Source organism: Monopterus albus, unplaced genomic scaffold, assembly GCF_001952655.1.
Source record: "Monopterus albus unplaced genomic scaffold, M_albus_1.0 scaffold56.1, whole genome shotgun sequence".
Classification (NCBI taxonomy): domain Eukaryota; kingdom Metazoa; phylum Chordata; class Actinopteri; order Synbranchiformes; family Synbranchidae; genus Monopterus; species Monopterus albus.
The window spans coordinates 926,943-943,643 of record NW_018127936.1 but is presented as its reverse complement, the minus strand read 5'-3'; the positions used below and the strand labels follow the sequence as shown (position 1 = coordinate 943,643).

Genomic DNA, 16,701 nt, shown 5'->3' with positions numbered 1-16,701 from the left:
GACATCTGTGGTATGACTAAGCAAATTCTAGGTCAGCAGGTCTGGATTTTAAACGCTATATGATAATAGATACTTAGCTGTACTCTGATTGAGGCAGTCAAATCTGGGCTTTAACCTTTTTGGCACCACCGGTCTACCGTACTTAGACAATCGCTGGTAGCAAACCAACGGACTCAGTCGACAGTCCTCTCGCAAACAGGTGAAAGTACTCGTTAGCAACTTTTCTTGTGAGTTCTGCGTTTTCAGCACAAGTCATTGAATGTATTAAAAAGATTAGCTCAACGCGAATCCATTGTTGTGTTTTTCACTGTCATGCGTCACTACTTTTGCACTTGTTTAGAAGCTAACCAAACCGACTAAGCGTTGTATAGTTAGCTAGGTTAACTTGCTGCTATGTAGCGCTAAGGGCTCATGTCAGATTGTTAGCAATGGTATGCTTTGGTTCAAAACACTTTAGCAACGCTGTTAATTTGTTTTAATAAGACACACTTGTACAACAATCTGCTTAACTAAAAACTGTGTGGGTCGAGGTAGGGTGATATTTATGCCACCAGAAGCTAGCATGTTGTTTTGTAACTGGCTTCAAGTTACATTAACGTTACTGATTTGCTGTTTATCTCATTTTATTATGACATCAGTTAGTATCATTTTCGCAATGGCATCGTCTGCAATGATCACCGTCCCCACCACAGCTTCCCGCTTCGCCCTTCTTCAGATAGACTCGGATTCAGACTCCGACAACTCTGAACCGGGAAAGACCACCACCAAAAGCGGACGGGACTCCTCCGGGAAGCCCCGACAAGGCAAGGCAGGAGCAGCCGGGGGGAAAGCGGCTCAGGGCAATGACAAGAAGAAAGACAAGAAAAAGAAGAAGAAAGAGCAGCAACAGAGCGAGGCAAATGAGGTGAGTGGTTGTTGGGACAGGAGGATCTCATGACCCTCTTCTTGGCTAACTACATGCGTAGCGTCCGTTTCATTTCACCTGAACTGAAAGTGCGGAGGGCATTTTGTTTAGTTTTCGTTATTTTTACTTACTGATGACACAAATCGCAAAATGTTGTCTTAAGATTCTTTCTATGATATTAAACAGTGAAAAGGAAGCAACTACAGTTAAATGTTTGGACACACTTTCCCACTGAATTTGATGGGAAGGTGTGTCCAAGCATTTGGCTGGGATGCATTTCCAGTTATAAAAACGTGAAGAGATGTATGCATCGTTTGTCAGGCAGATGAGTCCTTGGCAAGGCATCTTTACTTACATTGTGCTCTACAGTAAACTGCAGTGCTGATTAGCTGAGCAACAGAAAAGTAATCTGCTGTTATTGTGATTATTTATTCATTTTGTGAGTTAGGATTTTTAGGCAGGAAAACCAGTTATTCTCTGGTTTCAAATTTGTGTTTTTATGTCACTGTAAAGTGGCCTAGGTATCTTTAGGTTTTGGACTGTTGGTCTGGAAATAAAATTCTTATGAAGATGCCATCTTGGACCGTGGTAAAACACAATTTTTCTTTTTTAATCATTTTGACCACATAATTAATACATTCACAGAGAAAAGAAGCCACAGAGACAAACATGGTCCTTGATCCTAAACTAGGAAAACCAAAAGTTTTGCATGCTTTTGATAGTGGACATAGTTGTCAGGTCATCAGGTAGTTTGTGCCAGAGAACCGTCTCAAGAGGGCCAAAGTTACCACAGCCACACTCTCCAGATCTGGGTCTTATTCTGGTACAGTTAGCAAAGCACCATCTGATGTTTTGTGTGGTCTGTGTGGATTGTCATCTGTGAGCAAAAAACTCTTTTCAAGCTCTAATCATTTTTACACTGGAACTGAAAGCCAGCTCCTACTGTTCATGCACACAAGATGGTTTCTACAGCTAACAGTAGAGCAAGGCGATGTCCATAATACTGGCAGTAATGGTCATATTAAATCAGTGTTTGGATTAAGTCTTATTTTTCCTTCTGTTAGTTACGTAATCTAGCCTTCAGGAAGATTCCCCAGAAGTCGTGTGCCCCACCACCCTGTATGGCACTGTCAGATATAGCCAGTGAACTTCTCAGCCCTGCATCAGAGGACCACAGTATACCATCAGAGGGATGGCAGCAGTGGAAACAGAGGGATGAACAGGTAAGAGAGAACAGCCCATCCCATATCAAACATGACCTTGTGAGACTTCCTGGAAAACCATACCACTGATTTCCCCTTTTGGAAGCAGCACCACTGGTCAGAAGTTGGCAGTAGAGGAATTATGTACTGGAACCCGTATGAGCCAGAAGCAGGATATTCTTAGAATGCATTGATTGATTTCAGATACATTTACTAAACTTGTCATCTCTTTCCTTTTCCTGCTGCACAAAGGTCTTGTTTGTTACAGATAGTAGAAAAGAAGTGATGCATGGAATTCAGTCATTTTCTTTCCCTGATATAGCTACATTTCAGCAGGGCATACCTGACCTTCCAGATTGGGAACCGTTTCCCAAATATGTGTTCTTGCTCCTTTCCTTCTTTATTAGATAACCACTGAATTATATGAGGCAGACCTGGAAAAGGCCTTGATTCTAAGTAAGCTGGAGTATGAACAGCATAAACAGGTACATCGCTTACACACACTCTTGTATCTCCTTTTGAAAGGCATATTAACAGGGGATAAAGTCAGAGGTAGAAATGTGTCGCATAGCTATTTGGTGCTCCATTCATGCCAGTGTTCCCATGTATAAAATGGCAAGGTTTCCTTGTAAAAGTGAAGTCACTAGTCTTATTAATTTATCATCAGAAATAGAGCTGAATCCCAGTGGCTCGCCTACTGCTGCTCTGCCACCTTTGTTCAAGTTGTGTTGGCCTCTGGCATTATTATCACACATTTAGATGTGCAAATATTTTAAAAGTCATGAAAAAAACACTGCATATCTTGTCTTCCTCATTTCGGCACTTGCTTCAGTTAGGCAGGTGCCACTGCTCATTCAAATTAGACATTGACTGTATGATGCAAAAAAAACCAAAACTTCTCCGCTCTTGTGCAGCTCTTTCTGGACCATCTGTTTCAGTTGCTCTGAAATTTAGAAGAGAGACAGAGAGAAGAACAGATATTTACTGTTAACAAAGTTAAACTGTGTTTGTCTGGCTGGTGCGGTTTGCAAGTATCAGGACTGTTTATTTCTAGATCTGGATTTGAAATGAAGTGATGACTATGGTGTTAAAATGCTGAGGTTTCTATGTCCACATCAGATGAATCACAGTAAGCCTTTATGAAAGTGAAATTTGTTGTACACCATTTACCCAGTAAGGATATGATTTCACTTCGCTTCACTGACAGTCAGCACTGTATCCCAGTTTCCACTGTTTCATTTCAAATTCAGCTTGCTGGAATAGAGCTAAAATGATAAATGTATCTCAGTCCTGTTAGTGTCAAATTGAATTTTATACTATAAATTTCAGGCATGAAATGTAAGCTGAATTCAGTTTTATTTTTCATTGTAGTGATTATTCATTGTAGTTAGAGTAAATATTAATTATAGTTGTAGTACATATTATTTATAAATTAAGAACCTCAGTTATAAGATGAAGTCAAATACTCTGGTTTCACTCAGCAGAACCACACAAACACATCCTCACCAAAGTCACGAGGAGGAAAAGAGAGTGGTGGGAAGAAGGACAGAAAGAAGAATCAGCAGGCAAAAGACAAAAAGACAGTTTCACTGCAGGATTTCCAGGCTGAAGGCAGTGTAGGTAAGAGAAACCTAATAATCGGTGTCAGAAGCCATTAAACAAGGATGTTGTGGGCTGCAGCTTATAACCTATCAGGCTCCAAGAGCACAATCTGTAGCTGTACTTTCTTTAGGAAATAAATATGCATTTTGCTCACAAAAAGTTGTTTAAGTAGTATTTATATCAATGTATTTTGTCTCTTTGCAGAACATTTAAGTAGAAAACAAGATAAAGAGGTAAGCAGGACTATGTACTGTATAAATATACAGCACTGTGGCATAACACTGTTGAAACAGTGACCACCTTCCCATCCAGGACACCAGAGCAGCTAACCCAGCACTAGGAATCGGGCAGGAGGAGCGTTTTTTTAATAAGCTGGAAGATGATGTCAGTCGGATTATCCAACAGGAAAAACGACGTGAGCAGTACAGCAACAGCCAGGGACAAGAAGTTAACACATCCACAGAACATGAACCGGTGAGTGGACGGAGGCAGACACACATGAATTTCAAAATACTAGTTGTTTGTGTTTATTAGGCCTCAGGTATAAGTATAAACTTGTCCTTACTTGCTGTCGTCAGTAGGGCTGTCCTGAATGTCAAGTTTTGGGTTTCAGAGCTACTGTAGGAATAACTGGCAAATATTCACCAATGCTGGGGTTTAAATGCTTACGTGACAGTCCTTTTCAGACATGAGGCATATGTAACATTGCTGCTTCATCACTCTAGGATTTATAATGTTGGAGAGATCCTCCAACCTTTTCAGAGATGTGTGTAGTAGTAGTAGTAGTAGTAGTAGATGTGACCAAGATGACGTCGTCATGTTCTTTCCTCATTGTCATCACACTGAGACTGCATTAAAATTTCCTGCTGTCTCGAATATTGAAATACTAAAATTGAAAACTGATTACCTAGTGAACGGATATCCCAAATATTCGAATAATTGGCTCCAGCCCTGCTTTTCTCCCCCGTCTTTCTTGTTAGGACCCCCGAGCAGAGCAGCTGAAGTATGAACTGGAGAAGAAAGACCAGGAGATTGATCAGCTAAAGAAGACCATCTCTCAGTGGGAGGTCAGCAGTCATAAACAATTACCCAAATCATGTATAATTTCACTAACAGCAAAAACCTTTCCAGAGTGGAAAATATGTATCAGTATGTCTAAAGAAACTTGTTAAACCACACCAGCAGCACAGTCCACTTCTCCACACCTTCCTCTTGTAGCAAATGCTTTTAAGTTTTTTCTTTTTGCTTTCTCAACTCTGCAGATGAAATACAGAGAGGTAAAAGCAAGAAATTCCCAGCTGCTTAAGATGCTTCAACAGGGAGAAAGTGAGTTGAACATTGCTATAATCACATTTGATAGCCCTCTGTCCTTTCCTTTCCTTTCTTAACGAAGACATAATAGGATCTGTCTGATTTATAGTGTGTTTGAACTTTCTCCTTCAGTGAAAGATAAAGCAGAAATCCTTCTACAGGTAGAAGAGCTACTGCATATCAAAGAAGAACTGTCATCACAGGTATATTATAGTGAGATGTAGATAATGAGAGAGGAACATGGGCAGGTGACATATTTGTACATGTGCATTCACATAATGTCTGGTTTTTTTTAGGTAACATTATTACATGCTGCTCTTGAACAAGAAAGATCTAAAGTCAAAGGTCTGCAGTCAGAACAGCCAAAACATCAGGTGAGAGCTCAAATAATCACTCACTTTCTCATCTGCATGGCCGCCCCTGACTAGTGTGTAGAAATGTCACCATAACAAAGGAGACTAGGAGTATTAAGTCACTCTTGTCAGAGTTGAAGTTTACAAAGATGAGATGCTTACAAAATGCTTTCTCTGCGACAAGCTGTGATTCTGATCTGTTGTGTGTATTGTTTGTGTACGAGTTGCATGCATGTTCCTTCTTTCCCTCTTTATATAAACAGAGCAGCCAGTGGTTCAGGTGAAGTAAGAAAAGTCAGTGGGAGTGGTCACAGCACAGAAGTATAAAGAATAAGAGTCATACTTGAATTTGGTCAATAAAATACTTTGTCATACTCATAAATAACTGTGTGCTCTCTGGGCTTTTCTGGTCTGCAGGGAAACAAGAAAGGAAAGAAAAGCTCGGAGATGGAACTATGAATTTTCCAAAAGTACCTGAATACTGAAATGAAATAAATAAATGAACAAAAGAAGTAATACACTACTGATCATAATCATGGATCTCTTTCCTTACTATTACAATTTAGTTTAGTTTTTTTTAGCTCAGCTACCATATCAGCATACAGTATAATGCATGCCCTCTAATTGCACACACACACACACACACACACACAGATGCTTTGTCTTCCTTCTTTGTGGAGACATTACACTGACTTGTGTTCGTTTCCTGGAGACTTGCCCTAACCTTAACCTTAACCACTAATTGCCTACCCATTTACCAGCTGCAACATTAATGTGATGTACATAATAATGTAGTAATTGTAATTCAATAATATGATATACATTAATGTTAAATGAGTACTTTTAGTTCTTTAAGTGCATTTTGATGCTAATGCTTTTGTACTAGAGTAACATTTTGAATGCAGGAATTGTATCAGAGTACTTTTCCACTGTGATATTGCTACTTTTACTTAAGTAATCAGTCTAAGTACTTCCACCACTGCCCTTAACCTTAAATCAAATCATCACCATAAAATTGAATGATTTACATGATGGACCAGGATATGATCTCCAAGAGAAAAGCAATTTCCACAGGATTCAGCACTTACAAATATGAGTCATGCCAGTACCCCACCCCACACACACACACACATACACACAATGCACTCAAGGGTATATTATGCATCTGAACAAAGCATTATAGAAGCTTATAAAACCTATTAACCAAGTTTAAGCTTGTGTTGAATTGGTTGTTTGCCACACTGTGCCACTGCATCTCTAGTATTGTCGAGGCTATTGGACTGATTTTTTTGGGGGGGAGTGCTAAAATGACAGGTGTGAAATGTATGTTTTCTCACTGTTAAGTAAATAAAATACTTTTTCAGTGAACAAAATTAGTTTTGTGTATGTTCTCCTGAACATCAAGATAAAAAAAATTGTCTGAAATGCAAAATCCAATTGTAACAGTGCCGGGTGCGTAATGCGGACACATCGGAGAAATCGGGATCATTTATCTACTTCAGGCTGTGAAAAATATCTTTCATCTGGCAGAGATGTGGCACTTGCGTGCTACACCTCCTCTGCGCAGTCGGGTCAGGGCTGGCACGCGTTCACAGCTTTCTGCCGAGTCATCTGGACTGCAGCACCTTCGTCACGGGACGCGCTCTATCCCAGGTCCACTCATCTTCATCGTCAGCCCGGAGAGAACCGAGATGTCAGGTACGGTCAAAGATGAACCGAAAGCACAGGGTGAATGTCACAAGTCTGAAACGATCCATGTTGCAGTCAAAAGTGTCACGGAGAGCAAAGACTTCGCCGTAAGAGGAGACTGCACTGTCAGACAGGTCAGATCACAGCTGGCTCAGAACTGCTACTTTGTGTTTTCAAATGCTTAATCTGATAACCTGGAATGCAGTAGGTAAATCGTAACTTTGAAAGATTGTGTATATTGTATAGTATGTGCACGTTAGTCCAAGTTAGGCTATTATCACTACAGGTTTTTTTTTGGCTCGCAAAGTGCTGGTTTGTGTTTATTGCTGCAGCTGAAATGGGGTTTATCAGAGCGCATGGCAGCCTCAGCAGAGCAGCTGGTGCTGATTCACTCCGGCAGGATCCTCAGAGACTCAGAGCTCCTGTGTCACCTTAAAGGACAGGATAAGTCGGTCAGCCTCTGCATGATCCGAAGGTGCACACACATTATATGATCACCAGACACTGAAGCCTCACAGATACAACACGCGTTTAGCTGCAGATATGTATATTAGGCTACCTACTGCAAATAAATAAATAAATAAATAAAAGGTTGTGCTTAGAAAAATTGTGAGTTTAAAGGAGTAAACTGCCTTTTTAAATATAGGTTTGTGCCTAGAACAGTTCAACCTGTTTGTAAACTGACCACTCATGCAACATTACCAATCACAGGGACAACCTTTTAATTCATAATGATAAATGAAATCTGAGGTTGTTGATTTAAGTGTGGGTGTGTACTCATTTTCTCTAACATTTTAATTTAGCCACAATACTGGTATTTTTACATACAGTAATTATAAATGAATACCATGGATACACACAGACATCAAAACTGTATGCAGACATAAGATTGCTGCATCAGCTCTCTTACATTAGTTGGAACTGATCGGTTTTGCTCCGACTTCTACCTTCAGATCAATGTTTGATTTAGCATTTGTAAAAGTATTTTGGATAAACACTGTGTACATTAGCAAAATTGTGTATAAAATTGGACTTGTGCCACCAGCTCTATATAGGCCTAAATGCATGCAGTTTTTTTTTTTTTTTTACCACTGAACTGGAACTCCAGGTTCATATTCAGCCCTTCCTTCTCAGGCCTCAGCATTCACCTGCTGCACCCACCTTCGATTCTTCAGTAAGAGTCCAATCAGAACTCACAGATGCTCTGGGCTCCAACCATGATAACCTCACACCCTCACCCACCTCTCCCCTCTGCCTGGGTAAGAACAGCAGAGACTCCCCTGTTATTTTCTCACATTAACATTTCATATGTGCTCCAGTTATAGTACTTTCTGGTCTTCATGTTTCCTGTTCTCTTTATCTACTGCACTTCTACTGTGGAGTGATCAGAACCTACTGAGCTCTGCAGTGCATTTACATACTCCTGTTCTTTTGATCTGATCTTGTTACAATAGTGGAAGGTCTGGACAGTCTCGGGCTAACAAACAGCCAGTCTGACTTCTTTCATGCACTCCAGCGTCAGATGGAGAGGCAGCTGCTGGCTGACCCAGAGATGATGCGTTGTGTTCTGGGTAGCCCCTTCGTGCAGAGCACCCTCTCCACCTCCAACCCCCAAGTAACCAGACAGCTCATTTTGTCTAATCCCCAAATCCAGAAGCTCCTAGAGACAAACCCAGAGATGAGAGACATGTTTAACAACACAGATGTCATCGCACAGGTGCGTGTAGTTAGGATAGAAAGGTATGTTTGCGTTGCATGCACATGCAAAAATACACCACTGTACCAAGCAACTACTTATATCTAAACTATTTTTAAATATGCTTTAAGTGTGTGACATTTCATTTTACTACAACTTGAACATTGTTGTTCCCTCCTTGACTCATTTCTCTCATATGTTCAACATCTTCCTGGTCTGACTTCTGTTTCCAGGTGCTGGAGCTTGTCAAGAACCCTGACATGATAGAGGAAGTGATCAAAAATGAAGACAGAGCATTAGACAATTTGCAGCCAGAGCAGAGCAACTCTGAAGCCATCACTAAAGACTCTGATGGCCTTCAGAAGACTGATCCAAAAATACATGGACGTAGCCTCAAACTATCACAGGTATAGCTTCAAAGGTAACAATTCCCATTCTTATCTGTTTAGATTTGGTCAAACTAAGCTTGCTTACTTAATTCTGCTCTCCTTTTTAGATCCACATAGGAGTACCCCCAGTGGTGTCTACAACATCTGGGAATCACCAGACAACTGATGGAGGAGACCAGACATTTCCCGTCTCCAGTCATTCCACTGATCCTCTCAGAGAACTGACTGCCACACCCAGGGCTGATCCAGTCTCTGTTACTGCAGGCACAGTATTACAAATACATAGTTACATAGCACACTAAATGGCCAAACAAGTAATGCCCTCATCAGACAACTAAACTGATCTGTCACAAGACAAACATAAGTTTGGTGACTTGATACCCCTACAGTCATGCAAACTTTGTTGGTCATGTTATGTTTTAGGTATGCTGATAATTCTAAATGTGTTTTTGCCGTGTCTTATTACTTACTTTTTATCATCAGTTCCTTTTACTTGCTTCTCTTCATTTTGTATCTGCGACCTCTTGCATCAGGCATGCAGTCACTGCTAGAGGAGATCATGGCCAGTCCAGGTCTGATGGAGAGCCTGCTGTCTGGGCCATATGTCAGCAGTCTTCTGAATTGCCTCAGCCAAAACCCCGACCTAGCTGCACAGGTGACGCATATACAATCTACGGGTGTACAGTATACAGGCACATTAACAGGGAACACATGGCAGGCAATCAGATAACTTATTTTTAGCAGACTACTGCTGAGCTATATCCTCAATCGTGTAGGTTTTTTAATCACCATCTGTAAAAGCATGTAATTTGCTATTCGGAGGAACCAGGCTACTCCCCCACATAAAGTGACCGTATTACCATAATCTCTCCCTAAGAAATACTGAAAATACTGGAGGCCTATACTGTGCTTATTTCTGCCTCTTTCAGATTCTGCTAAGTCATCCTTTGTTCTCAGGGAATCCTCAGCTGCTGCAGCAGATGAGGCAGCAGCTTCCTCTCTTCCTGCAACAGGTCTGCTTTTCCTCACTACTACTTATTTATGACTCTCCTGTCTTGCAACTAGAACACATATTATGGTAGAAGGAAAAAGTCTGGTTTTGAATACATTCAACATGGCTCTAGGGATGGTGATCTTGTTATATCAGTCTGTTCTTCATGTACACATGTAGAAATGGTATGTGCTAAAGTGAATTCTCTGCTCAAACTTTGTGGCTCATGTTATTTATCTTTTTTTTTTCATTATTACTTGTCACTGATGTGTAGATGCAGAGTCCTGAGCTGCTGTCAGCTCTGTTGAACCCCAGAGCCATGGAGGCTGTGCTACAGATCCAGCAGGGTCTACAGACTCTGGCTGCAGAGGCTCCCGCCCTCATACCCACGTGAGTTAAAACAAACAGTACACCTTAACCTGAAGACATCTATTCTCATTCATTTTTTTGTGGTTTAAATATATTACAAAACATTTTATAAGTAAAATGGCCTACCTTCTTGCAGGACTGGACTTGTAAACACTGAAGCCTCTGAGTCTGTCCTGAACAGCCAATTAGGAAATAATCCTGAGGTTGCCACGGTGACAGAACAGCAGCAGCAGTTTGTGCAACAGATGCTACAGGCGCTGGCTTACACCAATAATGGGGTACCTCATTGTCTTTTTTTAAATAACCTTAATAATACTATGCTACATCACATCTGGCCACATCCAGCTGTGATATTTGATGTGGTCAGAGGTTCAAGAGATTTATACCTATAGAGGACAGTGCAACTGCTTTTCCTCCTTCAGAAATGTAGTTTTCAGGTACTCTCTAAAAATGGTCACAGAAGTGATACAGCAGTGTTCCCACAGTGTGCATTTGTTCAGTGTGGTCACACAGAAGTGATACAGCAGTGTTCCCACTTGTAGTTCCAATGCGCATTTGTTCAGTGTGGTCGCAGTAATGAACAGTATGTTATTTCCTTTAGAATAACTATGTTGTGGACACATTTCATGACAAGTTTCAGTCTAGCTAAACAGACTGCATGATCCATGAATCTTGGAAAGTTTATTCTTCAGTTTGTGTAATGTTTTCCTGATTAATTTAAATAGAGTGAAGGACAGACAAGTTTTGTTGTATGGCACGTTTTCACTCCCAGAGGCATATACTAATTCTTTTTGATCATGTTAATGTGATAAGTCAGCCTTTAAATAACTATCCTGTCAGGTCCATTGTAAGGAGGCTGAGTTCCAGGAGGAGCTGGAGCAGCTGAGCTCAATGGGCTTCAGAGACAGACAGGCAAACCTTCAGGCCCTCATCAGCACAGGAGGAGACCTCACCACTGCTATACAACATCTGATCAGGCTCTGACCCACACACACAGGTCTGTGCATATACTTTAAATATACATAAATAAATGCACATGAACTGACATTTGCACCTACACTCAAACATAATAAGCTCATTAATATCAGCAATTATGAAGTGGTTTACAAAAACTAGTAACCTCTGTCTGCAGTAGTAAATTATATTCAGTCCTGGCATAAAGTACTATTTACACTTCCTTATCCATATCGAAGGTCTATGGTATAAATGGGTGTTGTCTGCTGGACACACTGTAAAGCCCCTTGACGCAAATATGTGATTGTGATATTGGGCTGTATAAGTACATGCATAATAATAATACTTGAAAGCTTTTAAAACCCAGAGATGATCAGTCAACAGATTGAATGAGAAGCACAGTCTGCTGTGTGGTTCCCATTCTCCCTTTGCTTCTGTTGTATCTTGTCCACCAAAAAGTGTACAGAAGGCAGACACACCACATAGCTGATTAATATTATCATTACTATTACTACAGTAGATAAATTTAAAGTTATTTATAGAGCTACTTTCACTTGTCTAGTTCCATAATTAATTTGTGATGATCTCCTGTTTTGTAAAGCATGTTATATCCCTTCTATGCCTCAGAGTTCGTTGTAGTGTTTGGTTGTTTCGCATTAGCGTTAATAGTGCTGTGAATTCAACAGTAGTTCTTTTTCATTATAGATTACAGATCTATCACAACTTCCTGGAGCCCAAGATGACAGCTTTTGCTTGTTTCATTCAAATAAGACTTACAAGCCCTAAGACGTCCAATTTATGACTGTATCAGAGAAAATCAATATCAACATTTTAAAAGCTGCAAACACAATGTTGTACCCAGAATTGGTGTAGAGGTCATACTGAGACCTCACAGTCTCAATAAAGACATGTGAAACACAGACTAGTCTGTCATCCTCTTTGATAAAACCATCTACTCATCCAAATTAGTTCTGATTCCAATCAGACCTTTTGGATTGGTATTTTACTTGTTTAGATATTCATTGTGAGAATAAGAGTAAACTTTTGTATTTTTCTCCTACAAACACTAAAGGGCAGCTACACTTATTCAGTAATTTAGCCAGTATAGCTGTAATTATGCAGTTGATTAATTATTCTCAAATTTGCTTACCTTCAGTATAAAACATCTGCATATTCAGCTCTGTTGGGTTACTGAGCATCAAAGATAAGACATCTGGCAAAAACATACTAATTATTTTGTGAAACACCAGACCAGAAAAAAATATTCAAAGGTCATTTTCAACTTCAAATATAAACTAGACAAATGCATTTCCTGAAGAAAATGTGTGTGGATGCTGATTGTTGAAGAATTGCCCTGAAAATGCTGCCCCCTTAATATTGCTGCAGATAAGATCCGAAACACTGACACAGTGATATTCATATATCTTTCTCCCAGAGCCTCCAGTCCTACTGGGAGTGCTGGTGTTAGGGCCCTTCATGTACACCAGAGGCCCTCAGCTGCAGCACTGGATGGACATGGTCAACACTCCACAGAAGCCGGTGAAGCTGTGGCACGGATTGAGCAGACCTATTTAAGCAACCAAACATGAACAGATCCACAGACACACGTGCACGTGCATACACACAGAGTCTGAAATAATAGAATAAAAGTGCTAATAAATGTGTTCACCATTGGTAAAACGCCTTGAGGCGATTTCCATCTGCTAATAAAAGCATGTCCAGACGAAAGGTGTGTTTGTAATTGCGTGTGATTTTTACTTTGTCAGTGTGTGCACGGCAGATACAGTATTTCAACACTGGGGCCTGAGAAAGTTCGGCCAATGTCCCCTACCACCCCATAGTGCGCACGTGCAGTGGTTCCCAGAATGTGGAAGCAACCCTGGAAGAAAAACAAATTTGCCATGTGCGCCAGCTGACCAACATTCAGTGGGGAAAATAAATAGAATAAATTAATTTATTAACGTTATGAAAAAACTTTCTCACAATACAGACATTGAAAAATCTCCTACCTTTTCCCCTTAATACATCCATGGGAAGAATGGTCTCCATCTTGTGGATCGGTATCCAGCTGTTATAATATATTAATGGGTTGAATTTAGTTTATTGTTATAATCGGTCCTATTGCTACTTGTGTCTGGTTTGGAATCATGAAGATAAACGAGAACACTCTACTGGAGGGACACAAAGTTGTGTTGTTTCCTTACAATGCAAACTACTTGCCCAGGTAACGTTAAACATCAACACCTGATCAGTGTTGTTACACACACGAAGGCTGTCACTTTTGTCTCTTATTTTCCTCTGCTGATATCTTTAGTGATGAGTGTTTGAATGTCATTTCTTTACTACCAATGTTTAAACATGGCAGATGGGTTTTATTTTAACTCCTAAATAGGTCTGCAACTAATAATAATGTTGAGAAAACAATCTCATCACAAGTTCCATTTAGTAGTTTTTCTGGAGCTTTTTGATCATATCATACAGTCTCATTTGTCACACAAGGTGAAGAAATAACTTGGACAGATGACACATCTGACCCAGCTGTCAATACAAGCTTTTGATCCTTTGACAGTTTGAAGTCTCTTTAACTGGCACAGCAGAACCAGCTCCAGTCCTTTGGCCTCTGGATACATGATTCAGTTAAAGCTGTAGAAACCTGCAGTCACTGTCTCTTATCCACCTGTTTACACTCTTCAGGTATCATGAATGGATGAAGCATCATGAGCTGCAGCATCTGACCGACTCAGAGCCACTCACCCTGGAACAGGAGTACGACATGCAGGGGAACTGGAAGGAAGATGACTGACAATAAGACTTCTTCTGCAGTAAATGTACACACAGAACATGCAAATCTTTGGTTGAACCGATCATACAGCAGTGGCTGGAAAGATAAATCTGAGAGAACGTATTTTACTTTTGTTAACTTATTCTAAGTTAGAGTAACAAGTGTTTAACATTCAGAGTTTTTACACTGCCTACATAAATAAGCTAACACGTTGTCCAAATAACAGAAGCTTATTTAATACAACTTATGATAGGATAAAGTGAAATATGATTCAGTGACATTTGCTTTATAAGGTCAGCACTGCTTTCGAGTTCTGTCCTTATGGCTTCCAAATTATTCCTTCCAGACATTCGTACCATCATCCATCAGATTTGTTAGGTTAAAGTGTTTATAAATAACTGGTAACCATTGGACATGATATGAAAATAAGACATTTTTTTCTGAGGTCATGCAGTAGTAAAGTCATTCACCTTTTACATAAAGAAAAGCAGTTTAATTTGTTTTTTTTGTTTTTTTTTACCAGAATGCACATTCATCATCTTGGATAAGCAGCGATGGGCAGATCCCAGTATAGAAGAGGAGCAGTTCATGGTGGGAGATGTCAACAGACCCAACAGACCTCTCCTTGGCTGAGCTGGAGATCATGATAGCAGGCGATGCCCAGTGTACTTATCTTAAAAGCAATTCAAAATCAAAGGCTGAGCAAATATCTACAGTCAGCTTGTGTTGTGGTTTGTATATCTCAGTCATTTCCTGTGTATATCTCTTTATATCTGAACACTATATTTCCCTTGTTTTCTACAGAGCTCAGTTACAGAGGCAAGGGCATTGGGAAGGAGGTGAGACACATGATGATGGGTTACAGCTACAGTGAGCATCTGATCCTATCTTTCAGAAGGTTTCGAGCAGGAAGACAGAAGCTTAAGGTCACTGTGTAGAAGTTGAAAATTTCTGCACCTCTTCAATTACTGCCCATTTTTCTGCAGTTCAGTCTTTTGCTGTGTTCATCATTAGTTGAAAAATCAACCTGTGGTGGAGCAGAAAAAATAATAAATGCAAAATAGCCATGAGAATGCAGACAGTAGTGGATTGGATTGATGCAGGTGCATGGTTTGCTGTAAGACGACTTGCAGAATAAACAACTTTTAAATAGTATTTTTTGTGTGTTTGTCAGGAAACGTAAACTGCTCCTAACATTCAGTACTATCCTATGTTAAGTAAAAATAATGGGACGGATACATCGCTCGGTTCTGATTCCTTAGATATAAACTACATTTGACAATGTGTGATAAGCTGCGTTGCTAGACTTGCCAAAGCAGCTGAAAACTGTAAATTCTTACATTTATCTCTGTATGGTATTTATTTGAAACCCCTCTTTATTCATACTAAATATTAATGCTTTTAGGTTTTATAAAACAAAATGGTAGGAATAAGCCACAGTTTTGCATAAAAGCCTAAAACATGTCTTGTAACTTTTCTTTTTCCTGTTCCTTCTCCTCAGTGCACAGTAAGGCTGCCCTTTAGTGGTGGCACACAGCACTACACCAATCTTAACAAGTGTGACCCATTAGTAACTGCTAATCAAATGAATGGCAATTTCATGGTACAAATAGCAATGTATGTACATGGTCACAATTTTTGTGAGCATGTGTAGGAAAGATTTTTTTGAACGTGTGAATAAAATCTGTAAACAAATTATGTTACACAAAGACACTGGAAACAAGCATTTGTGAACATCTGTGTACAGGCAGAAAGTAGTAAACTGCACAGGTTTAATGTGAATCATACATGAATCTGATTGGACATTGGCAGTCCAATCACAGAGCAGAGTCAAATTGTCCAATCAGGTGGTAGCTGGGTTCTTCAAGTTAGTCTCTGGTGGTGGTTCTGGAAGTTTGGTTGTAGTGGAGATTCAAGATGGACGATAGCAGTTCTGCTACTTAGGTGAGTCGCATTAGAAAATTGTAGAAAATCACAGTAAATATTTCATGTGTTGTGTTCTGTATGTAGGCAGCGCGCAGGTGCTTCGCTGTTAACACAGTTGTCGAAATTTGTGTTTTCTGTTCCAGATGGGATACTTTATCTAGCGTTAGCCAAATGCTAATGTAGGATGTTCGCAAACCTCTGGTAGCATGAACATTTTCACGGGCAATGTTAGCCGTCCAGTACTCTTTTGCTTTGCGTGAGCCTGTCAATTGTCAGTAGTGATGGGCAGATGAAGCTTCATGAAGCAATGAAGCCTTTTATCCAGTTGGTTCACTCCAGCGCAAAGCTTCTTGAAGCTTCATTTGCTCTAGTAGGACATCTACTGGATGCAACAATATCAGTTGGCATGAATTTGAAGTGTGTGGCATTTTTGCAGAAAGCCTGTGAATAAAACTGTCAGCAAAATAAAGAAGTATACAAAACATGTATACTGGCAGTATGGAAACTGATTATTTGGAAATGATGAAAATGGA

The 16,701-nt window shown here is 40.0% G+C and overlaps 2 protein-coding genes and 1 long non-coding RNA gene across 10 annotated transcripts in view; all 3 read left to right on the top strand.

The window, feature by feature from the left end:
• Window positions 1–97: 97 nt before the first annotated feature.
• Window positions 98–5,939, top strand: gkap1 (G kinase anchoring protein 1). 6 transcript variants are annotated; one of them, XM_020602429.1, is made up of 12 exons: window positions 98–199; window positions 639–904; window positions 1,969–2,127; window positions 2,514–2,591; window positions 3,591–3,726; window positions 3,913–3,941; window positions 4,021–4,182; window positions 4,689–4,775; window positions 4,971–5,034; window positions 5,152–5,222; window positions 5,316–5,393; window positions 5,790–5,939. In XM_020602429.1, exons 2-12 carry the CDS (start codon window positions 656–658, stop codon window positions 5,829–5,831), a joined length of 1,155 nt encoding a protein of 384 aa, XP_020458085.1. In that variant the 5' UTR covers window positions 98–199; window positions 639–655; the 3' UTR covers window positions 5,832–5,939. The 6 variants fall into 6 exon arrangements, with proteins under 6 accessions (XP_020458085.1, XP_020458080.1, XP_020458086.1 ...); XM_020602424.1 differs by having other exon boundaries at window positions 3,588–3,726; XM_020602430.1 differs by lacking the exon at window positions 5,790–5,939 and adding an exon at window positions 5,636–5,744 and having other exon boundaries at window positions 3,588–3,726.
• An 838-nt stretch (window positions 5,940–6,777) lies between these two features.
• On the top strand, window positions 6,778–13,188 carry LOC109961541 (ubiquilin-1). 2 transcript variants are annotated; one of them, XM_020602422.1, is made up of 12 exons: window positions 6,778–7,195; window positions 7,394–7,536; window positions 8,196–8,320; window positions 8,516–8,778; window positions 8,991–9,164; window positions 9,254–9,410; window positions 9,680–9,801; window positions 10,076–10,159; window positions 10,412–10,527; window positions 10,643–10,784; window positions 11,347–11,503; window positions 12,896–13,188. In XM_020602422.1, the coding sequence occupies exons 1-11, from the start codon at window positions 6,905–6,907 to the stop codon at window positions 11,488–11,490; spliced, it is 1,761 nt and encodes a 586-aa protein (XP_020458078.1). In that variant the 5' UTR covers window positions 6,778–6,904; the 3' UTR covers window positions 11,491–11,503; window positions 12,896–13,188. The 2 variants fall into 2 exon arrangements, with proteins under 2 accessions (XP_020458078.1, XP_020458079.1); XM_020602423.1 differs by lacking the exon at window positions 12,896–13,188 and adding an exon at window positions 12,166–12,433.
• A 2,103-nt stretch (window positions 13,189–15,291) lies between these two features.
• The window catches only part of LOC109961544 (uncharacterized), a 10,785-nt gene continuing 9,375 nt past the window's right edge, over window positions 15,292–16,701 (top strand). Inside the window, exon 1 of one of the 2 annotated variants that reach the window (XR_002275148.1) lies at window positions 15,292–16,186. This is a non-coding gene — a long non-coding RNA (uncharacterized LOC109961544). The remainder of the gene's footprint in view (window positions 16,187–16,701) is intronic. The other variant, XR_002275147.1, reaches the window with a different exon arrangement.